Source organism: Pelophylax lessonae (genome assembly GCF_965119305.1).
Source record: "Pelophylax lessonae genome assembly, chromosome: 5".
In the NCBI taxonomy this organism is placed as follows: Eukaryota; Metazoa; Chordata; class Amphibia; order Anura; family Ranidae; genus Pelophylax; species Pelophylax lessonae.
The window spans coordinates 470,485,179-470,511,330 of NC_138772.1; the positions used below are offsets into that span (position 1 = coordinate 470,485,179).

At 41.1% G+C, this 26,152-nt stretch overlaps 1 protein-coding gene across 1 annotated transcript in view; it reads left to right on the plus strand.

The window, feature by feature from the left end:
• Nucleotides 1–26,152, plus strand: part of NECAB1 (N-terminal EF-hand calcium binding protein 1) — a 356,712-nt gene that overhangs the window by 129,835 nt on the left and 200,725 nt on the right. Inside the window, exon 4 of the mRNA XM_082258437.1 lies at nucleotides 6,266–6,291. Within this exon, the coding sequence (XP_082114563.1) occupies nucleotides 6,266–6,291 (26 nt within the window). The remainder of the gene's footprint in view (nucleotides 1–6,265; nucleotides 6,292–26,152) is intronic.

Genomic DNA, 26,152 nt, shown 5'->3' on the forward strand with positions numbered 1-26,152 from the left:
CTCAAAGAATCTTTTATTCTGTCACAGGAGATGATGTGATATTTCAGGGCCTGAATACCCCTTCATGTCACTGTGACCTTTATGAAGGGGTCGCTTTGTGGCACCGAACCATCGCCTTGTCTCCTGTGATGGAATAAAACTCTTCATCTTTATACATTTTCAGTTCTCATCAGGGACACTATGTGCATGGAGTTCATATGCTTTTTATATATGGGCAGATCCATTTCCATTGGTACGGATTGCTCTAACAATCCAGAATGATGCTGTTTTAGATGGTTTATTTATTTATTTTTTTTCTTATGGTAGGGACATTGCGAGCTTCTTCGTTAGAAGAATTTTGAATTTGTTGAACTTATATAAAATATTCAAATTCTGCTTGCTGGCTGCTTAGTGCTGGCTAGTTGGAAAAATAAAAAAGCTGTGATGGGATTCAGTATATTCTGAGTATAAATTCAAGTCATCCAGCAGTGTCAGTCCTTCTGTGATGTGACAGATCAGCACCTCTTCAAATATTAATGAATGGATGTGTATTCAGTCATAGGCTATGTCACAGGAGTTTTTCCCGGAATGCAGCTTTCTCAGAAAGCCACTCATGTATTAGATTTTCTTTTCATTTGCTTTTCCTCTAGAGAGGGAGTGGGACTGATTTAGTACAGCCAGGCTGACTTCCAGAGCTGAAAATGGGGTCATGCAGGCAGCAGAGGGAAAAGAAAGGCGGAAACAGTAAGCAGTGCGGGAATACCTACTTCCCCTTGGAGGACGAATGGATTTGCTGAATGTACAACTCAGAAAATGTTTCTGTTACAGCTCATCTTATAATTCCATATATTAAAAAAGTTTACATCGTGCTCTCAGTAAAAATGATGACACGGCACCAAGTTAGAGCTTAGTTGCAACATTTTTAAATAGCTTTGGAAAAGCATGGAGCATGTATTTGTTTAATTGTATTTTTATGTATTTTACATTGTTGTTTATTATAAATATAAACTTTAAACGTATGGAAACCTGATCACAAAAGCTTTCTCATCTTTCAATGTGATGGCTGCATTATTTTCTTTTTTCAAGCTATATAAAATTTCTGCAGATACAGAAAACCCCAGTTGATTGTGATAGAAATCCAATATTCTTATAACTAACTGTAGGCTGAACTGAAATCTCAAACATTGTTATCATCCTTCCTGGCTATCATCCATGAACTACATATTAACCCATTAATGGTGTTTAGGAAGGTGATAGGGGCAGACTGGCAAGTTTTGGCCCAGGGGGCAAGTACAAACCAGAGGTCCATGGTGCAGCAACTCGGCCCCCCTCCCACTCCCCCTCTTCCTGTCCTCCTTCTGATCCCCATTCCAGGCTGAAGCCCTGCTCCAGGTACTCTCTACTCTCTGGCCAAATCCGGGTTCCCAACGTGGCCAGCAGGGGGAGCTGGGACAGCTCGGTCGGGGCTAGGGGAAGAGAGTCTCCTGTGGGGCATGGAACTGGCCTCTGCTCAGACACAGTTGACACCATCTATGCTGGGGGGGAGGCCTGCACTCTGTCCTTGTCTTCATCCCGCACTCAGTAGGTCAGTGGTGGGGACTTTTTACTTCTCTTCACCAGGAATCCTTTAGGCATGTCTGTGACAGAAGCGGTGCAGCCTTTTTACAGGACATCAGAGCGACCCAGGGGACAATTGCTCCCCTGCCCCCTGGCCCAGTCCTCCCCTGGGTGTATGTAGGATAAACCAGAAGAGCATCCTTGGGTGACAATGCTGCTTCTTAGATAAAGTACAATGGGTGCGAGTTGTCACTCTAGGCCAGGGGTGTCCAAACTTTTTTCAAAGAGGGCCAGATTTGATGAAGTGAACATGCGTGAGGGCCGACCATTTTGCCTGACATTTTTTGGACCATTAAAATGAAATGCAAATGAACTATTTTATGCAAAGTTTATTGCAAATGGAATACTTTTCATTTTGTCACATACAGGTGTTAAATCACACTGCCTTTCATATCTGAAGGCCAGATAAAAAAAAAAATCCAGGAAGCTGAAATGTATGTCAGGAACATTGTAAAGTACATTACATATTATTGGTAATAAAGGTTGTCTGTCAACTTTTAAGTTAACAAAATATGAATAGGAACATAACACCAAGTATACATGTTGTATCCAAATATATTTATAACTGTTTTACACCAACTGACATTAACCTGTTTACGACCACCCGCCGCAGATGTACTGTGGCAGGTAGCCGCTCCTGGGCGAATCGCCGTAAATGTACAGCGCTCGCTCTTGGGAGTCTAGGGGGCGAGCGCGCGCCACCGGTGGCGCGCTCTCGCCCCCGCTCGTCAACGGGGAAGCCAATGCAGCGTGCAGGCGGCTCCGATTGCCTCCTGACACCCGTGATTGTTCCCTGCTGAGAGAGAAGGACAAACACGGCTGACCGTCCTCTCCCTTGGATAATCACAGAGCTCAGGTGATCCTGCTATATAGGATCACATGTCTCTGTGATCATTTCAGAAGCCACACCCCCAAACAGTTAGAATCACTCCCCTAGGCTTACATTTATCCCCTCGATCACCCACAGGGTTAACCCCTTCCCTGCCAATGACATTATTACAGTAACAGTGCATATTTTTAGTACTGATTACTGTAGTAATGTCACTGGTCCCCCCAAAAGTGTCAAAAATGTCAGTTAGGGGTCCGATCTGTCCGCCGCAATGTCGAAGTCCCGCTAAAATTTGCAGATCGCCGCCATTACTAGTAAAAAAAAGAAAACAATAAAAATGACATAATTCTTTCCTGTAGTTAGTAGACACAATACCTTTTGCGCAAACCAATCAACATACGCTTATTGCGATTTTTTTTTTCTTTACCAAAAAATATGTAGCAGAAAACAAATTGGCCTAAAATGTTAAAAAAATTAGATTTTTTTTACATTTTTTGTTTGGGAATGTCCTATAGCAGAATGTGAAAAATATATATATTTTTTTTCAAAATTGTCGCTCTTTTTTTGTTTATATCGCAAAAAATAAAAATCGCACAGGTGATCAAATACCACCAAAAGAAAGCTCTATTTGTGGGAAAAAAAGGACGTCAATTTTATTTGGGTACAGCGTCGCACGAACGTGCAATTGTCCGTTGAAGTAACGCAGCGCCGGATCGCAAAATAGGGCCTGGTCATTAAGGGGGCAAATCCTTCCGGTCTTAAAGTGGTTAACAAATAACATTGCTACCTATACTCTTTTGATGTAAAGATGGTGATAGCTCAGTGATTACATGTAGACTGTTGTGAATGCTCCTTTAAACACTTTAAGACCGGAAGATTTTCCTGCTTAATGACCAGGCCCTAGTGCTGAATCGCAAAATAGGGCCTGGTCAGGAAGGGGGTAAAATCTTCCAGGGCTGAAGTGGTTAACTGAGATTTTACAATGTATTAATCTCAATTCGGAGCATGCATACATCCTAATCAGTCACACAAGGGTTAACCACATATAAGTGCTATATGAACCTACCGATGGTGATTAATATGGCAGCAATAATAGTTATGAATGATGCCAATGTATTTTTCCAAATTACCTGTGGGGCTGTATTAAAGCGACCCGGGAGCCGCAATTGGCCGGCGGGCCAGATTTTGGACATGCCTGCTCTAGGCGGTTTGCTACTAGCAGGATCTAGCAGGGGAAAGCCTTAATAGAAAAAATAATGCATCCACCATAACTACTGGCTGGTTTTTAAGACATAGGGCTGGAAACAAGGGTGCTCCCAGAAACAGATCTTCTTTGTAATTCTGCTCAGCCAGCCTTGCACACGCCTACCATAGGGATAAATCATTTTAGCACCCAGCAGCAATTGGAACTCTAATTTGCTGCTTTGGGCAAACTGATATGACTAATTAACTTGTTAACATGTCTAAAATATGGCTTTCCTGTTCTGTTCCACTCAGCATGCCATATCCAATAGTCCCTGGACACTAATCTCACTTCAACGAGGTGTCTAAGGGGGAACCTGCTTTTATATTCATGCAGATCCCAAAAGGTGTTATGTAGTGAGATTCTCTTCTTTCTGCTGAAGTAATGAAACATTACGTTTCCTAATTAGGTGTTCCACTATTTAACTATATCTTGTTAGTTTTTGATAAGAATGGAGAGATTAGATTCACTGTCTGTTGCTTAATTACTGTCTTTTTTCCCTCTGGGAAGATTCACCCTGTTTGTGCTGGTGTCTGTTGTCACTGGGAGAAGAAGTGATAGCAAATTTTAAATTTTACAGTTGTCACCACGTAGGTGGGGTGCAGCGTGGTGCGGGGGCAATGACACACACAATCCCAGTGCAATGAAAGACCTTGTATTGAAATATTACAAAGATAGTTTACAAATAATCTGGTGGGAAGGCAGCCCAGCCAGGAACACTCACAGGTCCAACGGCATGTAGAGAGCAGGATTCATCCAAATTGACAGCCTGTTGAGAGAGGCAGAATGTGGCTTGCTTGTCTTGTACCCATGCAGGTGGATTTCCAGAGAAGTTGCAAGCCCTACGCTTTCCCTCCTTGTCAGAACCCTTTCCTTGCCACTAGTTCTGTCTCTACCAGGCCGGTACCTGCCCCTACTCTACCAACTCACAATACGTGCACCAAAACTGGCAGCCAGGGCCTTAAATAGGCTCTGACTGACCCACGATGGCTGCTAGAGTCACATGGGGCGACAGCATCCAATCGGATTATTTTCCCAGTGACCCAGGAAACCATAAAGGAACTATATTCCTCTTGACTTCATCTCCGACTGCAGTGCCTCTGTGGACAAGTGCTACCTGCAGTGGAAAAAGTGAACTGCACCTGCCAACAACTAGAATAGACAGTGAAGACAGCAGGCTTAGAGGAGATTTCTCTTTGCTTCTTCCTGTTCAGTCTAAAGGATAATAAATTTGGACAGGAAATTTGGAGAGGTCTCCCAAACAGGTTCTAACCTTCCCCACAAAAAAAATTCTGTAGATACACTTTAAAGGTTATGTTCGCTTTTAAAAAAAAAAAATGCACTTGTTTTGAAGAAGAAAAAATGTGCATTTATTTATTTATTTAATTTTTTTACAGGAGCTTTCAAAGCATTGCATCATGGGTGCAATGTCAGGCTCTTGCAGACACTTCCTCCAGCTTTCTGCTCATACCTCAGTATCGGCTTTTTGTTAGAAAGCTGGGGGAAGAATGAAGTGAAGTACGAGTGCGCTGATTACCGCATTCATAGTCCATTAAAACTACAAGTCCATCTGCCGTGGTGGAAGATGGGACTTGTAGTTTATTCATTTGCAGATCCCTGTGAATAAATGATGTGGCTCTGTGGGCTGAGCCCTGAACAGCCACGCTGAATTTAAATGTAACTTTTTTTTTGCAGGGGAGAGGAACCCCTGCATGCTGTCATAGGAGTGGCTCAGCGGTAAGGTGCTTAAGCACATGTTACATGTCACACTCTAAACAGGGGTTCAACATATGGCATGTTCCTAAAAATAAACTTTGCCTTTAGGTATTTAAAGTAAAATGTATTCATGTATGCATTCCTAACTCAGAGTACCCTTTATTGCTCTCAGCCTCCTCTTTATCTTCCAAATTCTTTTTTTTTTTTTTTTTTTCAATATATGACTTCCTGTTAGAGAGTGGCTGCATTCTTTCTCCATGGTCCTACCATAGGTAGAAACATAGCTAACCTCTCTTATTCGCTTCCAAAATGGACTAGGGACTATGGATTTATAGTGTGTGGGGCTTTTCACTCCCTAATCCCCCCTGACCTTTGTTTATAAATAAAAACACACTGCTGCATTTAATCCCCCTTGGGTACTCTGTAGTTGCCTAGATGAACTAGTAAGGGATCCAACAGATAACAGGTGGATATATTATATGTACTGGTAATCCAGTTCTACCAGTATTAATATTGAGAAGATTCCCTCATCTGCAATCTACTTGCTAGGTAAAAGTGTTTCCTTCCTCAACTCTCTATATCTTGAGCCACCTTTCTGCATCTCCGAGTCAGCATCATTGCCTCTGTCCAGGAAGCAGGCAGATAATGTAGAAAGCTATAAAGCTCAACCGGGAGATAGTGGAATCATCTACATACTGTAGCTATGTGACATGGCAAAGGAGTGTAAATCACAAGCGTAGTTAAACAGCATTACAGGTCCTTAGAAAGGTAACATTGTTACTTTATCTGAATGTCAAATGTTATTTAGAGAATGTTATTTCGAGATTTGCTTATTTGACTTAACTTACAATATGATTTCTTTTTTTTTTTTTTTTCTTTAGCAATCTGGATACAGAAGAATTATATGGTAAGAAAAAAAGTCATTATTTTTTTCACTGTTTAGCTGTAGATTCACCGTAAATTCTATACATTAATTCAATTAAGATCCATCATGTAACAAGATGGCACACAGCCAAGCAGTCTTGTTAAAAATACAGTTATAAACATAGGCTGTTTAGTTTGTCATTTTGTTGGCAGTGCCATAGATATACATAAAAGCAGCACAATCACGAAATTCCCTCTTATCAAGCAGAAGATCAGATTGGGGAGGGCCCCTAAGTCCAGACTGGTCCATGAGCCCAAGCAGTTGGGCAGGAAGGTGAATGATGTGATAGAAAAGGCAACAGAGTGAGTGAGTCTGGCTAAACTGTCAGAATAAAGTACTGCTGGATTAACGGTATTATGGGGAGTACAGGGCCATTAGTGTAAGAGGGGCCAGGACAATACTAATGGCTGATAAAGCTGATCCTACCAATGACTGATAAAGCTGATCCTACCAATGGCCGATAAAGCTGATCCTACCAATGGCTGATAAAGCTGACCATACCAATGGCTGATAAAGCTGATCTTACCAATGGCTGATAAAGCTGACCATACCAATGGCTGATAAAGCTGACCATACCAATGGCTGATAAAGCTGAACATACCAATGGCTGATAAAGCTCATGCTACCAATGGCTGATAAAGCTGATCCTACCAATGGCCGATAAAGCTCATGTTACCAAATGGCTGATAAAGCTGACCATACCAATGGCTAATAAAGCTCATGCTACCAATGGCTGATAAAGCTGAGCCTACCAATGGCTGATAAAGCTCATGCTACCAATGGCTGATAAAGCTCATGCTACCAATGGCTGATAAAGCTCATGCTACCAATGGCTGATAAAGCTCATGCTACCAATGGCTGATAAAGCTGATCTATCCAATGGCTGATAAAGCTCATGCTACCAATGGCTGATAAAGCTGACCATACCATCGGCTGAAAAAGCTGATCCTACCAATGGCTGATAAAGCTCATGCTACCAATGACTGATAAAGCTGATCCTGCCAATGGCTGATAAAGCTCATGCTACCAATGACTGATAAAGCTGAGCATGGAAGCTGGTGTGTCCACCCATGAACAGAAGTTTGACTCTTCAGGCTCCACTAGCAACGTCTTGTAAACTCTTGCTATTTCTTACTGTGTTAACATCTCCCTCCCTGGATGCATACATCCTAAACCTCTTTTACTCCAGGTGCAAATAGTGCCCCTTGTCATTTGCAGTGACTTAGGCTCTACATTATACAATTCTCTTGTACAATATTCCTTTAGATTTACCAAAACTGTATAATGAAACCCAAGCACTTTCAATTTGCATGCAATCAGGCAGGTCCTTGCACTTCATAGTTGAAGGTAAATCTAAAGGAAATTGAACAAGAAAATTGTATAATGTATTGTCAGCCTAACAGTGAACAACTTTGCAACAAAGCTTACTTTATGGACTGTTAAAGTATTTTTTTTATATTACCCACTAAACACTTCTTCTCAAGAAATAATAAATTCAACTTGTAAAACAACCCATTCAGTTTAAAATAAACATAGTGAGCTTGGAGGAGAGCAGGCTGCGTTCCCAGCACAGCCAGAAAACTGATCCCACTATGCTCTCATGGCTATCTATCTTCATAGCTGAGGTCCACCATATCCATTATTAATTACTTTTTCCTTCTCTGCATTCTACAGTTTGCAAAATCCTTTTTGTGAACTGGTGTAAAAAAGGAAATTGTTAGTGGTTTGTGATCTAGAGTAGCAGTCATTTTGTTTTGCACACCAAGTACCACATCCTTTACAATACCCTCTTTAGCATATACAGTTTAACATATAGCATATTTAGCATATACATGCTTGAGACTTCGCCCACATTTTACCATCAATTGCCATGGTGGCAAAGTTTAAAAGTGTCCCTGCTGGGAAAAGCCAGTTGCTTGGGTTTGCCCTCTAGACCAAATGTTCACAGTTCTCCACTTAATCAGACTCTACTATGTGGCCAGCTCTAGGCTGGCCATACAATTAAAGCAATTTCAGAAAAATTTCAACCAAATTTGGATCTTAGCAGTAATCAAATTGATCAGAGTAGTTTACCATTAATATTTTCAGGTGGTTTTAAAAGAAATTGCATTCGGAAGATAGTTATCCATCCTTTGTTCCTTTATTGATAGCATTTGTTTTATTGAGTGTAGTAAGGTTACGGGATGACGTCTATTATGCTGGATGAGATGGTGGGGTGTTGACATTATGCCAAAGAATTTAAATTATTTTTTCATTCCCTGATTCACTTGTTTTTACCGTTTTTAAGAAGAAAATCTCAATTGGCTAAAATTGTCATACCCATAGTCAGCATTAGGCAGGATTTCTTTTTCTAAGGGTTTACAAATGAGTGCAGGTTCTCTTTTGGCTCTGTTGCATAATTCCTGTGTTTATTTTTACATAATTTGATGATTATCTGGACAATAGTGTCTCTTTAAGTTTTAAGTAATGAATTAGAACTGAAATATTGCATGGTTTACCATAGATTTACTTATAGCATACTGTCTTTCTTAATTTAACTTCACCGCCCCCTCCTGCTCACACAGATTCCACTTTAATGAAGAGGCTGGAATCGGTACATTTGCCTGCTGTCATACACAATGTCTAATGTTATATTCGATTGTCTTTTACATTACCCTAATTTATTCTGCGGCACAATTTATTTCAAGCCATTATCATGCACGATTTGCCTTAATAGCTGCGGGGTGTTTATGTTTATACTGTACTTAGAGCTCTTTTTAAGAGCAATCAGGGATTATATGTAGTAATCAGTATATAATCATAATGCTTCTGTTCACGTTATTCTGCTTTTTACAAACTCAGTGACTCTTCTCAGGAGTTATATCATCTAGATTTTATCCCTGATGTGTGTTTGTTTTCATGTGCTGTATTTATTACAGCATTTCAAAATGTAACCACCTTAAAGTTCTCTTTTTTGCAACTTTATTAAACAATAAAGGTTCACTTCAGTCTAACATGAAAATCTTCATTTTAAACTGACTAGGGGGCACCACCTACCCATTGGCTCTGTTTTTACATCCAGGAACTTACCATTTGTATCCTAAGATAAATTTATTTAATTGTTGATACTCTTATCTTCTGATTGGTGCTGAATCAGACCCTACTGGATCGCAGGACACAGGCGTTGCAATCACAGTAATGTTTAACTTAACCACTTCCCACCCGCCCTATAGGCGATTGACGGCAGGAAAGTGGTTGCATTATCCTGACTGGACGTCATATGACGGCGGCAGGATAATGCGCCGATCATACCAAGCATTCCATTGCCTCCCCGGACGCCGCTAAGAGATAGCCGGCTCTCTTCCTCCCATGTGACGGACGGTGTTTCAGTGTATACTGCCTGTAGTGTGGATAGATGGCACCACCTAGAAGAGCTACATATCATATTTGATGCAAAAAAGCCTGAATACCGTGCCATCTTGTGAGTCGCTACAGCTATTGTTCTTATTTTACAATAAATTTGTCTCCACTTAGAGCGCTTTTCTTTTTGTCTTTTTACACTATGAAAGCAGGGGGCACCTTGCCCATCACTGCTGCTATTTAGAAGACGCCTTGTATTTTTTCAATGCATAGAAGGCATTCTCTGATTGTTGAAGGTGGGGATTGTGATGTCACTATCCTTCCTCTCTACCTTATCCAATCAGAGAACTAATTGTTTTGAGTTCTCAGACCCAAATTGAATGACATCCCCGTTTCTATTGTAAATTGCTCCTCAATAGGTCAGTGGGGGCCTATTTTAAAGCTTATGTACTGCTTACTCAGTTTAAAGCGGAGTTCCGGGCACAAAATCGATCTTTTTATTTTGTGCCCGTCCGCTAGTTCTGCATCACCTGAAAAGGAATTGGATAGTTAGGTTCTTTTTTTTTTTTTTTTTACTCACCTTGTAATTGAAGATCGAAAATACTCACCTCAGGGTACTTCCTCCCCTCCGCCGTCACTTCCTGTCTTGCGATGATTCCTGGGAGCTGAACGTCATCGCTCCCACGAATCAATGCGACGGCACCGGCCCCGCTCGTCACTTCCTGGGCGATGCCGCATTCCCCTGCTAAACAGCTTCTGGGCATGCCCAGAAGCTGTGTAGGAATGTGGCGCCGCACCAGAAGTGACGAGAGGGGCCGGTGCAGACGCATTCTGGGAGAAGAGGACGCGGAAGACGACGCAGAAGAGGACCGCGCCATCTTCAGCTGCCCACAAGAGAGATGGCAACGCTGTGGAAGAAATTTTATAAGTAAGTATTTCATCTTGCAGGTAAGTGCGAACCGGGACAGATCAGAGGCTAGCCATTGTGGAATGTGCTAGCCCTGACTGTCCCGGGGGTATGTTTATTGAAAAATGGTTTCTGTGCCCGGAACTCCGCTTTAAGTAAATATTTGAATGTCCATAGCCTGGAAACAACTCAATGCTTTTCTGAAAACAGTTTAATAGAAATCACTAAAGTCATTTGCATCAAATTCAAAGCAAATTAAAAAAAAAATGTTTTTATTTAAATGAGCATTCCCAACAGTCTGCATGTAATCACTGAGCTATCATCATCTTTACATTAAGAGTATAGGTAGCAATGTTATTCATTAAAAAAATTACTTTACGTTGACATAGTGTAGTACTGTTTTTTATCAGGCTCAGTGTAACAGCACAGTATTTATAGGTGTTTTATGGGAGTTACCCACCTTGGAAGCCTTTTAACCCATTTAGTGTACAAAAAAAGAAGCTTTCTATAGTTCCGTTCCTACAGAAAAGAGCATAAATAAGTGGCATAGAATATCATCTGTGCTATAAATGAACATGTAGCCAGTGCCTTATCTAACCTCAGGGACCACAGAATGGCTTCCACCAGCTTCATCCACTGTTCAAAAGCATACTAGTAGATTTTATATTTTATTATAGTTGCAGAAATGTCAGATCATTCTTTAGATCCTTTGAAAGATTAAAGAACTTCTAAGAGCAATTTTGATTTATCCCGCAACTTTCAGTACTTGCCAACTCGAATCAGATGTTTTATGCAGGCTAAACAATCTGGCAGGAACTAGAAGGGGACGCATTAAAGATCTATTTTTGCTACCTAGTTGAACAGTAGCAATTATTAATGATGCATACAACACAAGAAGAACAGTTTTAGGCTGTATTAATCAAATTCCCTCTTTAGTTGTCAATGTGGCTTCATTTAACTCAATATAACTAGACCAGGGGACACCTGCAAGGTTAATTCTGGATAATTGGTAGGTAACTAAGAAGCTATTTGTCTACTGTTTGTAGTTGTAACATGCAATTTCAGGTTGTCCACTCCGGTGTACCAGAAATAGTCTATAGAAAGCTTTTTTTTTTTTTTTTTTTTTTGAGTTTTAGATAACATTGAATATAATAAAAATAGATTTAGAAATAAATAGGTTTTGGTTTAACCGCTTAAGTGCAAAATCACGTACATGTATGTGATTTCTTTCTTTGGCTCTGAGGCACATGAACACGCCGCCAGAGCCCCTCTCCCACTGTGATTGGACACAGTGGGAGCCAATCAGCGGGACCCAATGTCCGCAGGAAACCTGCCAATCATTCGGGGAGAGACACAACGGCGGTCTGCCTATGTAGATCTCCATTCTTCTAGTAAGAAAGACAGAGATCTTGTGTTTCTGCTAAGCAGGAATACGGATCTCTGTCTTTTTTTAGTTAACCAGTTCTGGACTGGAAGGATTTGCCCCCTTCATGACCAGGCCATTTTTTGCTATTCGGCACTGCGTTATTTTAACGGAAAATTGCGCAGTCATGCAACACTGTACCCAAATAAAACTGATGTCCTTTTTTTTCAACAACAAATAGAGCTTTATTTTGGTGGTATTTGATCACCTGTGCGATTTTTGTTTTTTGCGCTATAAACAAAAAAAGAGCGACAATTCTGAAAATAAAAACACTATTTTTCACCTTCTTCTATAGAACATTCCCCCAAAAAAATGTAAAAATCAAACTTTTAGGCCAATTTGTATTCTGCTACATATTTTTGGTAAAAAAAAAAAAAAAATCACAATAAGCGTATTTTGATTGGTTTGCGCAAAAGTTAGCGTGTCTACAAGCTAGGGGAAAGATTCATGTAATTTTTATTTATTTTTTCTTTTCTTTTATACCAGTAATGGCGGCAATCTGCTATTTTTAGCAGGACTGCGACATTGCGGCAGACAGATCGGACCCCTAACTGACATTTTTGACACCTTGGGGGGGCAGTGACATTACTACAGTAATTAGTGCTAAAAATATGCACTGTTACTGTAATAATGACACTGGCAGGGAAGGGGTTAACCTAGTGGGTGATCAAGGGGTTAAATGTAAGCATAGGGGAGTGTTTACTATCTGTGGGGGGGGGTGTGGCTTGTGGAATGACCAAAGAGACCTGTGATCCTATATAGCAGGATCACAGGCCCTCTGTGATCATTCCAGGGAGAAGAACGGTCAGCTGCCCTCCTTCTCTCTCAGCAGGGAGCAATCATGGGTGGCCAGTGGCAATCTGTGCCGCCAGCCCCGTGCATCGGCATCCTCGCTGGCTAAAGGGGATGGTAGCACGCCGCCGGTGGCGCTCGCTCACCCCCTAGCACCCCCTAGCACTAGTAAAACTGCAGCGGCTGGTCCAGAAGCGGTTAAACACTCCCCCACACAGTAAGAAAGCACTTCCAGGGAACACATTTAACCCTTAGATTGCCCCTGATGTTAACCCCTTCCCTGCCAGTGTCATTTATACAGTGACACTGCATTTTTTTTAGCGCTGATCACTGTATTGGTGTCACTGGTCCCCAAAAAGTGTCCCTTAGGGGTTGATTTACTAAAACTGGTGTGCTCAGAATCTGGTTCAGCTGTGCATGGTAGCCAATCAGCTTCTAACTTCAGCTTGTTCAGTTAAGCTTTGACAATATAGCAAATAACCCGCTATTGTCTGATTTGTCCGTGACAATGTCGCAGTCCTGCTTAAAATCGCTGATTGCCGCCATTACTAGTAAACAATGAAAAAAATGAAAAATCCATAAATGCATCCCATAGTTTGTAGACGCGATAACTTTTGTGTAAACCAATCAATATACGCTTATTGGGGTTTTTTTTACCAAAAACATGTAGCAGAATACATATTGGCCTAAATTGATGAAGAAATTTGATTTTTAACATTTTTTGGGGGTATGTTTTACAGCAGAAACTAAAAAAACTATCTGCTGTGGTGACTCGAGGCTACAACCCTTTCCTGGGTTCAAAGTATTGTTTTCCAATTCCCTGGGGTCTAATGGAGTGCTAGCTGTGACACAGCGTGTCTCAGTCATGAGCAGTAGCACTGGTTCAGGTGTTTTATATTTACCACCATTTCTCATAGGCAGTAACTTCTACTGTAATTCCCTCGGCCTGCCAATGGGGGTAGGGGGATGCCAGAGCACTGTGTAGTTCTTGGTTTTCCCTGGCACACAGAGGACCAGTTTAGCATTTACCTTCTGCCAGTGATCAACACAGCGATCCAAGAATGCTTCCTGGGCTCCATGTACTAAAAGTTCCTGGCACAGGCACTAAGGCTGTTGTGAGTACCCATTTTGTGGACATTGCAGCACCACACATGGCAAATCTAGAGGTTTAAAGGCGCTGGGTTATGGGGCCTCCAGGTTATGGGGCCTTCAAAAAGCTAACAGCTCAAGGGTTTAGTCTATCCTCAAAATGAGCCCTGGTTCTTGCAATCCTAACCCTGGGTTGGGAATGTCCCTATATGTATTTCTGGTACAGTATCCTGTGATGACCTAGTCCTTGATGACCATTGACCCCCCCCCCACCCCCCCTGCTCTGCAGTGGTCTGTGAGTATCCTTTGTTGGTAAAGGCTCTCTGTGTACTTGTGGTACACTGGCTTGTGATGACCTAGTCATGATCTAGACATGGATAGCCATTAACCCTTTAATGTATACTGTTTGTAAAGCAAACTATTGTGTCCTAGTTGCATACAGCCATTATACCCTTCTGCTATGCAGTGGGCTGTGAGAATACTTCATGAGTAATGTCTTACTACTGTTATACAATGGCCTATGGTGAACTTGTCAAAGATGGCCATTGACCTTTGTGTGTAATGTCTCACTGATTTCTGTGTGTGTATGAGCCTATGGTGACTTTGCAGTGATTTGTGAGTAAAAAACAGGAAGGATAATATAATACCTCGGATCACCACAATACTCCCTAGTAGTTAAATCAGAAAAGGGTTAAGCACCAGAAGGTGCTGCTCCTATCACAGCGAGCTGTGCAGTCTCCAACCCCAAAGCAGTATATATACCCTGTGTTGGTTATGTCTCGCTTGTATCTGTTTGTTCAGTGGCCCATGATGACCTAATCACACATGGCCATTAACCCCTACTGCCCTGCAGCAGGTCTGTTAGTAAATCTTTTGGCAATGTCTCACTGTCTATTGTTTGTTCAGAGGCCCATTATGACCTACTTACGCATAGGCAATCTACCTGCTTCTCTGCAGCAGTTTGTCTATACCCTTGTGGGTAATGTATCATTGTATACTTTGTTTACTGTGACCTTTGTTGATTTTGTCACACAGCCATTAGCCATACTGCTCCATAGTGGTTTGTGAAGTGACCCTTGTTGTGAAAAAATCTTCAGAGTACTGTGTGCACAGTGGCTTTTGGTGTCCTGTTTACACTCGATCATTAGCCCTACTGCTCTACAGTAGTCCATGAGTATTGTTTGTGGTACCGTTTCACTTGTGTTTAATTTGTACAGAGACCTAGTCAAGGCTGTTGACCCCTGTGGCTCTACAGCTGGTCATTGAGGGACCCAGTTGGTTTTATCTCACTATGTTACTGTTTGTACAGTGAGCTATGTTGTGCTTGTCATTTAACTCCTCCTGTTTTGTTGTCGTTTTACTTGCTGGTAATGTCTTACTACCACACTATTGATGGCTTCATAGTCTATGGTGACATAGTCATAATGGCCACTGCCCCTCCTGCCTTAAAGTGGATCTGTGAGTGCCCCTTGTAGGTACAGTTTCACTTACATACTTGTTTTCTTGTATTAACTAGGGTCCCATAATCACAAATGGCTCTTATCTCCTCTCGATTGGTGGTTGATTCTCACTATTGGTGTGGTAGCCTTCCTAGTCACAATCATTTGCCTCTCCTATTCTACAACTGGTTACCCTTGATGGTACTATTTAACTTGCATAATGTTTGTAGGCTAGCCTTGACACACCAGGCCATTTACCCCTTCTGCTGTTGGTCTTTGAGTCACCTTTGCTTTTGCCTCTAGTGCCTTGGTCAATTTCCTCCAGAAATTTTATGTGGAGGTTTACCATAATCCTTCTGATGTATTAGTATGGGAGTATCTCCTAGCCTAGAGTTTTTTGCACTGGCTTTTCTAGGCCAACCTGATTTCTAAGTTAGCCTCTTACTAATATTGATCCCAGGCCTTTCTGGCATTGGGTCTTACCTTGGTTTGGCAGATCTTCATACTGCTTGGATGCAGCTTCTCTCCCTGGGATCATAGCAGAGTTGGAATCCGCCCTGTTCTCCTTCCTTCAGGTACAAAGTCCCACATGGTGATTAACAGGTTGGTTGTCACTCCCTCTATATGGGAGACCTTTTTGACCACTGTGGAGCTTTAAGAATGCCTGCTGCCTGACCCCTTTTTCCCCTCACACCTACGCTTCCTGCATCTCTTTGTTGGGAACTTGCTGTCTTTTTTTTTTCTAAATGGGGTCCCTCAAACCTGTCCATTGCACCTCATGTTTTCCTAAAACTCTAGCCCCTGCTTCTCATCTGCTTTTTGAGTGGGATATTGGATGCACTTCTTCTGAAAGCATGGTTGACTCGTGCTGTAATAAATAAATATTCAGTTATCCAACATCCTTCAGATAGTGCAGACACTACTAAGCTCCCAGAGGATCCTAACTCTCCAGATTTCAGTGCTGGATCTCTCTCTCATCACTTGAAGTATGTGAACCTGATTCTATTCTCAAGCCTGTTTACAGGTTTTCCCCCTGGAAAGTGTCAGACTATTTGATCCCATGTTCATATTCTGTTGTCCAGAAGCTAACTGACCCTGCATTTGGCTTGGGGGTCTTGGAGTCCTCCTCGAGGCAGTCCATTATCCTCATTTTCACTCCAGACTGGTACTGCTCACCATTCTGGCAGCGTGGGACTTGAGGGTGTTATCTCTGGATAGTCCCATTCTCTTTTGAATAGGATGTTTCCTTACCAGTAAAATTTCTTGGTACAGGACAAAGGCCACTCCAATTTATAATCACCCTATTGCTTGCTACAAAACTGAGGCTTGCTGGGCGTGGGAAGAGTTATATAGGGGATTTCCCTGCAGCTTTTTTTTTTTTCACCAGTGTCCTTTCATCTGAAGGTACACTATATTACCAAAAGTATTGAGATGATTGCCTTTACATGCACATGAGTTTTAATGGCATCCCAGTCTTAGTCCGTAGGGTTCAATACTGAGTTGGCCTACTCTTTGCAGCTTTACCAGCAACAACTCTTCTGGGAAGGCTGTCTACAAGGTTTAGCAGTGTTTCTATGGGAATGTTTGACCATTCTTCCATAAGCGCATTTGGCAGGTCAGGCACTGATGTTGGAGAGAAGGCCTGGCTCGCAGTTCCTCCCAAAAGTGTTCTATCGGGTTGAGGTCAGGACTCTATGCAGGTCAGTCACGTTCCCCTACCCCAAACTCGCTTATCCATGTCTTTTTGGACCTTGTTGTGTGCACTGGTCCGCAGTCATGTTAGAATAGGAAGGGCCAACCACAACCTGTTCCCACAAAGTTGGAAGCATGAAATTGTACAAAATGTATTGGTATGCTGGTGCCTTAAGTGTTCCCTTCACTGGAACTAAGGGGCCATCCCAACCCCTGAAAAATAACCCCACATCATAACCCCTCCCCTCCCCACCAAATGATTTAGACTAGTGCACAAAGCAAGGTCGATAAAGACATGAATGAGCGAATTTGGGGTGGAGAAAGTTTGACTTCAACTTGATAGAACACCTTTGGGATGAATTAGAGCGCAGACTGCGAGCCGAGCCTTCTCTCCAATATCAGTGCCTGATCCTATGGACTAAGATTGGGATTCCATTAAAGTTCATATATGTGTAAAGGCATATAACCCAGGGTCAATGACTAAAGATCCTTTGTCCTGTACTGTACTTCAAGAAAAGGATTTTTTCTGGTAAATGAAAAATCCTATTTTTTTTTAACTAAAAAAAACATAAAAAGCACCCAAGAAATTTTACTCGGAATTAGCCTGATTAGCTTTTTTATGCATGTGATTCAATGTGATGTTGACATATGAATTTTAATGTATTTATAGCCCTTATGAGTAAGCCCTGAGTACCACTTTTACATTCAAAGCTTTATCCTTTGTGCCTAATTAAGTAAAAAAAATATCAGCACAACCAGGGCGCTCTGTAATTGGAATTACATAGGGGGTGGGCACCCACTGTGTGAGTTAGAGTATTGCATATTAAATGCTCTCCCATTGCAAAGAGCATGGTAGCATGGGATTTGAGCAGCAAAAGTTGACTTTTACAACATAAGCGATAAGCATTTTGTGCTGGTTCAGACTTGCACGCATGCAGAATTGAGCAGACTTAATACAAGGTGTCATACCAATGCCTTTTGTGGTTAGTATCTTATAAAAGCAGCATTTTTTTTTCTTTTTCACAGAAATGGTAACATTTCTGTGAATTAAACACAACTGACATATTATTTTCCAGCTTTAGATTGTATGTAGGAAAGGGCTCTGTGTTCGAGTCGAACAAAGTCTGTTCGAACTGACTCGAACATCAGCTGTTTGTGTGTTCGCAGAACACACAAACAAATGGGGCGCTTGGCATGAAGTTCGCCCACTGATGCAGTGCATTGATTGCTGTTGATTGGCCAAAGAATGCACCTGACCTGTATGTTTTGGCCAATCACAGCACAATGTTCTGTTAGAGCTATAATTGGCCAAAGGCAGGGTGCCTTTGGCCAATCATGGCTCAGTCCATGCCCCACACTATATAAGGCTGCTGCTTAAACAGCAGCCATGTATAGTGTTACAATAGAGATTAGGCAGGTAGTTAGTGGATAGCGAGTTCAGTCAGTGTAGTGTACAGGCATAATCCACTTTTAAAATTTATAGATATGTTGTAGTCCTGGGTCCCCTCCAGGTGCTCCCTAAGTTTTGTGTCCCTGTCACATATAGTTCGGGAGCAGTGCCATGCCAAGCTAAACAAGATTTTCCATAGACGCCAATGTTAAAGATTGGGAGCAGTGCCATGTGAAGCAGACCAATATTTCCCATAGACGCCAATGTTAAAGACAGGGTGCTGTGCCATGTCAAGCTGACCAATATTTGCAATAGATGCCAATGAGCACTGAAAGCTGAAAATTGGTCTGGGCAGGAAGGGGGTGAAAGTGCCCTGTATTTAAGTAGTTAAGGGAAACCCTATGACAGAATTTAAAACCAAAAAAGGCGCAGGGTCCCCCCCAAAATCTATACTATGCCCTTTGGGTCTGGTATAGATTTTAAGGGAAACTCCACGCCAAAATTAAAAAAAAAGAAACGGGCGTGGGGTCCCCCCCAAAATCCATACCAGGCCCTTTGGATCTGGTACAGATTTTAAAGGGAACTCTGCACCAAAATTTAAAAAAAAAGGAGGGTGCTTTGGTGTGCTCCGGCCTTTTCACAACAACTCTGGGATGTGGTTGTGGGGGACTGCGGGTGGGGGGCTTATGAGAATCTGGAAGCCCCCTTTAACAAGGGTGCCCCCAGATCCTGGCCCCCTCCCCTTATGTGAATGAGTTTCGGGTACATAGTACCCCTTCTCATTCACCAAAAAAGTGTAAAAATGTAAAAACCACAGAACACAGGTTCGACGAGTCCTTTATTAAAAAGAAAAAAATAGTATCCCTCAATGTAAATACATTGTCAATCACGACGTCCGCTGACCCGAAAAAATAGAAAAAAAATTCAAAAACGCTTCTCCTCTTCAGAGGCTACCCGCCAACTGTCCAGACTTCAATAGGCAAGGTGCAGGGCCACCCAATTACATCACCCAGTGGCACCGCCTCCTTTTGATGTCACAGGAGTCGGCAATATATTACAGCCGAGAGTAAGTTTAAATTACAATTTTTCCTTAAGAAATATCAGTATTGTTGCAGCAGGCTCCATATATCATACAGATGCTCCACTTTACAGGCACATCAAGGGGACCCCCAGGCACAATATTTAAAGGAATTTTTCATTTTTATTGTTTCACTTAAAGCATTAATAAAATCACTGCTCCTGTAAAAAAGATTGTTTTAAAAAAAAATTGCATTAATACATGTCCCTCAGGTCAGTACCCGGGTCCCCATACACTTTTTATGGCAGTAATTTGCATATAAGCCTTTAAAATGAGGACTTTTGATTTTTCATGTTCGTGTCCCATAGACTTGAGTCATAGACATAGACTAGAGTTTGCATGTTCGCTAGAACATTTCCCCTGTTTGACATGTTCTGGTGCGAACCGAACAGGGGTGTGTTCGGCCCATCACTAATTGTATGTCTCACTAGTATTGCATAATGTTACTATATTACACTATATTTCTTTTGCAGATTACTTCTCACAGCATTTGGGGGAATATGAAAGTGTGCTGGCAGCACTGGAAGACTTAAACCTCTCAATACTGAAGGCTATGGACAAAACAAAAAAAGTAGGAAAATAGTTTATTTCTTCGACAAAGTAGCCATATGCAGCCCTGTATTTGCAGTTAGTGTGACCAGATTAAACATTGACTGTAATATGTGTGCAGTGTGGGATTTACAGGGCTCAGTATATATGAATACACCCCAACAGATTCGTCGGAAAACCTTTAATTTCTTTTCAGAATCAACTTTTTCTATGGGAAACTATTCTACAAAATACAACCACAAATGCAGGCCATTGATTGCAACCAAGATTTTTTATTTTTGCACACACAAAAAAGTTTTTTTCTTAAATTAATTAAAGACCATGTTGCAAAAATGAATATACCCCAGCAAAGCTTAATTTTACACAACAAAATCCTAATTAACAAGAATTCAACTTCAGGTGAGTCTAACTATTCATTAACAGGTGTCCAACAGATAGGTGATTATAAAAGGGCATTACTTAACCACCTAAGGACCAGGCCTATTTCTGACACTTGTTATTTACAAGTTAAAATCCGTATTTTGCTAGAAAATTACTTAGAACCCACAAACATTATATATTTTTTTTATTTTATCAGAGACCCTAGAGAATAAAATGGAGATTGTTGCAATACTTTGTCACACCGTATTTGCGCAGCGGTCTTAAAAACGCAATCGTTTTGGAAAAAATATACTTTTTTAATTAAAAAATAAGAAAACATTAAAGTTAGCCCAATTTTTTTTCTATAATGTGAAAGATATTGTTACGCCGCGTGAATACCCAACATGTCATACTTCAAAATTGCGCACGTTTGTGGAATGGCGACAAACATTGGTACTTAAAAATCTCCATAGGGCAACATATTAAACATTTCTAGGGCTAGAATTATTGCTCTCGCTCTAATGATCGCGGTGATACCTCACATGTGTGGTTTGAACACCATTTACATATGCGGGCCTGACTTGTGTATGCATTCGCTTCTACACTCGAGCTCGGAGGGATGGGGCACTTTAAATTTTATTTTTTTTTTCTTATTTATTTTACCTTTTTTTTTTTTTTTTTTTTTTTTTTTTTACACTGCCCCTTTTAAAAAAAAAATTTAAATTTGATCACTTTTATTCCTATTTCGAGGAATGTAAACATCCCTTGTAATAGAAATAAGCAGGACAGGTCCTCTTTAATATGAGATCTGGGGTTAAAAAGACCTCAGATCTCACATCTACACCTAAAAGCAAAAAAATGTTTTTTCAGCAAGAAAACAAAATGGGCCCTTTAAGGCCGTTGGGCATATGACGTCGCTCTGGTCCTCCAAGGCCATAGAGTCGGGTGGGGGCCATCTTGCCCTCACTCGACTTCCTGCCTGCAACACAGAAGGAACAGATCTTTTTCCCGGGAAGCAGCATGGAAGGGGGGCACCTCTCCCGCCGCCCATAAAAGTGATCCCACTGCGAATCTGCCCCTGGGACCACTTTTATGTGAAAGAGGACTGCCAGCCCTGTATAAGCAGATCTTCACTGCATCTGAGCACCACAAATCAAAAACACTATTTAATTAATTTTTAATATTAAAAGTAACCCCCCCCCCCCCCCCCCTCATCCATCCATGTCTCCATACTTTGTTTTGGTGAGAAACCACTTTGCAAAACACCCCATAGCATTTCTGGCCGTGGCCATCTTGAGTAAGGACAAATGATTCCTGTAGCATTTACTTCTTGCCGTTAGTCCAAGTATGCATGCAGAAGAGTGTGCTGAGCTGTGAAAACCCCTTTTCCTGAAGACTCCTGGGATGTATGACATCATTTGCCCAGGCATGAAACCAGGTGTAAAAAAAAAAAAAGTTTTAAACAAGTAAATATGATATACTTTCCTATCTATTTACTAATACTAGCAGCATGAGGATTAAAAATAGTCAATGTTGATTGGAAGAGTGAAGTTCCACTTTAAAAAAGAAAACCCTTCCCAATGTATGCTGTTAGCAATAGCACTGCATAGAAGAGAAATGTCACAAGGCCTGAGAAAGAAAATTATTTCATCCCACAAGAAAGGTGAAGGCTACAAGATCAGCAAATCTTTATTTATCAGTGAAAATACTGTAAAAAAAGTGATACAAAAATTTAACAAAGCCGGAACTGCAACTATCTCACAGAGACGTCCAGGCAGTCCACGGACTTTAACATCTCGACAAGAGCATCTTTTAATGAGAAGGGTTGAAGAAAATCACCATGCAAGTTCACTGCAGTTAGCTAAAGAACCAGAAAGCCAAACTGGTGTGATTGTTTCCTGTGACACAATACGGCATACACTGCAGAGGAATAGCATGCATGGGTGTTGTCCACAAAGGAATCCACTTCTAAAGCTCATGCACAAAAAAGCCCACCTAGAATTTACCAGGCACACAAAGAGCTGGGGGGGGGGGGGCACACCCTGAACATGCATTTCTAAAGCTGGTGCAGCTATGAACCAAGCAACATGCATATGTACAGAGAATAGCTCACACATGCAAAAGAAATGACTATCAAATATAAAGGCAATCAATAAATAAAAATGGGGATTTAGTCCCACTATATGGCCATATCGTGCTCAAGCCACCACTACGTCAAAGTACCCCATTGTCAGTGGGTCCTACACTATCCATAAAAAGAAGGATGAATCCAGCCTCTCAAACCATTGGAGATACTTACTCCTTACTGGGAGAGATGTGCATCTGTACTATAAGGGACTCCTCCTATATCTGCTTGCTAGTGGACACTGATAGAGTACAGGTGTGGGAGGGTGGGTTGCTCAACCCCAGAAGTCTGATCAGACCGTATACATAACAAACAAAGAGCTGGGGGGGGGGCACACCCTGAACATGCATTTCTAAAGCTGGTGCAGCTATGAACCAAGCAACATGCATATTTACAGAGAATAGCGCACACATGCAAAAGAAATGACTATCAAATATAAAGGCAATCAATAAATAAAAATGGGGATTTAGTCCAACCATATGGTAGAATTTACCAGGGCCCATGTTAAAAAAGAAGACTACTGAGACTCTGTACTCTAGAGTGATGAGACCAAAATAAATGTTTTTGGAACTGATGGCTTCAAAACTGTATGGTGTTGCAAAGGTGAGGCATACAAATCAAAAAGCATGGTGCCTACAGTGAAACATGATGGTGGTAGTGTCCTTCTGTGGGGCTGCATGAGTGCTGCTGGTATCTGGGAGCTGCATTTCATGGTATCATGAATTCATATATGTACTGCTCTATATTAAAAGAGAAGATGCTACCATAACTCCATGCACTTTTCCATCCTGACAATGATCCAAAGCACATATCTAAGTCCTCTATTGCATTTCTGAAGAAGAACAGGGTGAAAGTGATGTAGTGACCAAGGATGTCTTCTGTTCTGAACCCAATCAGGGAACACCTATGAAGAATTCTGAAGAGAGGAGCATCACTCTCCATCCAGAATCCAGGCCCTAAAAGAGGTCATTCTTGAGGAATGGAAAAAGATGTTGCATTATGTCGCCAACCTGTTTATTCAATGCCTAGAAGACTTAATGCTGTCCTTACAAATCAAGGAGGTCATACAAAATACTAGCTGGAGTAGTTTTTGTTGTGGGGTGTATTCATTTTTGCATCAACTAATTTGAGTAAAACTGAAGATTTTGTGATCTAAGGTATATTATTAACCTTACTTTCATGTAATGAGCTAAACAAATGTTCTATAAAACTCAGTTATTTCAAAATTTTGGAAACTGTTCTTGTGTTCATTGAGATATTGATTAAAATCTTACTTTTCAAACGGGGTGTACTCATTTATGCTGAGAACTGTAAATTGTATGTAAAGCTAAAACATTTGTTTTAGCAGGTATAGATTAAAACCCATATAAAGTTTTTTACTTCGTTTTTTTTTTTTGCTGTATGTGCCTTTTTTCTTTGGTGATTTTTCTTAAAGAGTTGTCATAGGAGCAGGTGTTCTCATTGGATGATTTTCCCCCACCTCTTGCTGATGACAACATCTTTGGATTTTCCATCTTGGTGACATTTGTCACCAGGACAATTAGATGATGAATCTTTCCAATGGGGACACAGACAGCAATAAAACCTTGACAAAAGTTGTAATACTTCCTTAGGCTAGGTTCACATCTATGTATCTGCGGTTGATACATTTTTGCTACGCATTTTGTGGTTTTTCATTTACATTTTAGATGCATTTTGCAATTTTTGGGAGGTATTGATGTTGCTAGGAGAAGTTGTCTGTTGTCATGCAGGAAAAAAACACCAAACACACACGTCCATGCATTTTTTATGCAATTTTTTTGAAGTCTATGAAGCTAAAAATGCACTGCGCTGCGTGTTATAAAGTCACCGCGCCTTCCCAAAAAACGCATTGCAGAAAACTGCATGGATATGAATGGGGCCCATAGGAAATAATGTTAAATTAATTGTAGTGCATTTCTGTGGATCTACAAATGCACTAAAAACACATAGATGTGAACCTAGCCTTACTGTATCTAAAACTAAAAAAAATGCCTTTACATACATTTTGCTATGAGATAAATAGAAGCACTGCCATTGCCTCCCACCTTATAAATACGCTAGTTGCTTAATGATTAAGCACAAGATGTATGTGTGAAACGCGTCTACGAGACTTTATGCTGGTGTCTTTGGTGTCATCACTTGCAACTTTTTGGAAATAAAGGTATTTGAAACCTATTGGAATCCCTGGATGTGCGGCTAATTCTTTTCCTACAAGTGTTCCCACGGAGGCGGGCCGGGGCCAGCACTCTATTGGATATCCTATCTCCTGGCAATCACCACACAATATACACCTGGAGCAGTGTCTTTCTTTTCTTCAGTATCCTAGTGGCTTAACTGTCATGCTGACCCTTTGCCATCAATACTTTATGAGTTACTTAAGGTACCACACGCTTTGATTGTTTATTTAATCATATTGTTTCATTATTCTGATTGTATGTGCAAAAAAAAAATCTGTTTTAACATTTACCAACTAGAAACCTAATTTATTTCTGTCATGGTGTGATATTGTAACGCTCCTGCGTTTTTAGTATAGGCTGGATTTGCAGCTGCAAAATCTCCACTCAGTAGTCATGTAGAGATGTGTTGAATACCAGATCCAACTCTCCAGGACTCATCACCGTGGGCCTGTCAGCTTCAACATACAGATATATACACACTCAATGAGATGTTCCTGGAGTGATAGGATGTATATGATAGTATGAAGGTGATGTGCTGAAGGGACAGGTGTGAACAGTGACAAGGATGGTAATCACTCGATAGGTTTGTATAGGAGAGTTCAAGATGGTATTTAGGAATGCAGATAGGTTAGTATCGAGTATGCTAACAGGTGGTGAGGACAGCAGATGACAAATACAGGATAGACTAACCCAGTGCAAGGATAGATAGTAGTAGACAGGAGAGCAAGCAATCTATGCAGCAGTGCAGATGATAGATGGTAGTAGGCTCAAGAGCTAGCAATCTATGTAACAGTGCAGATGATGGGATAGTATGGATAGGTAGTAACAGTCCTTAATGTGCATAGGTAGATAGTGCAATAAGGTTTTGGAGGGTTCCCCTGCGGGGTACTTATCACTTGTAATGTTAGTAGTTTAGAGAGGTCCAGTAGATAAGGAATGATCTGGTAGCGAGATACAGGGATCAGTAGCGAGGTTCCGGTCTGCTCCAGGTAAAGGGAATAGCTGGAGGTTCCGATCGAGAGACAGGCTTGAAAGCATGTGGATAACAAGGCAGGTTGAACGAACAATGTGAGTGAGACCGCCGGCGGTTGAAATAGCCGCTCTGCGGCGCTCAGCAGTGACATCATCGTTCTTAAAGGTATATGCGTACCACCTGAAGAGAAAGGTGGGACGCATTACAGAGAAAGTGATGATTAAGGGTACCGGAGGTACCAGAATCTTACAGATATATTGAAAGATTTTTTTTTTCTAGCGTGTCATACAAATTGAAAACAATTCAAATTTGAATTAAACAAAAGAACAAACGTATGTTATCTCAGTAGGAAATATTGATATACTGCACATGACTAACAACTCAAGTTTTCTGCAAAAATCTATGAAATTTGATGTGTGTTCCCACAATACCCAGAACAAGCCTTCAGATATAAAGTTCTGCCTTGATTTGGTGTGTGCTTGTTAATAC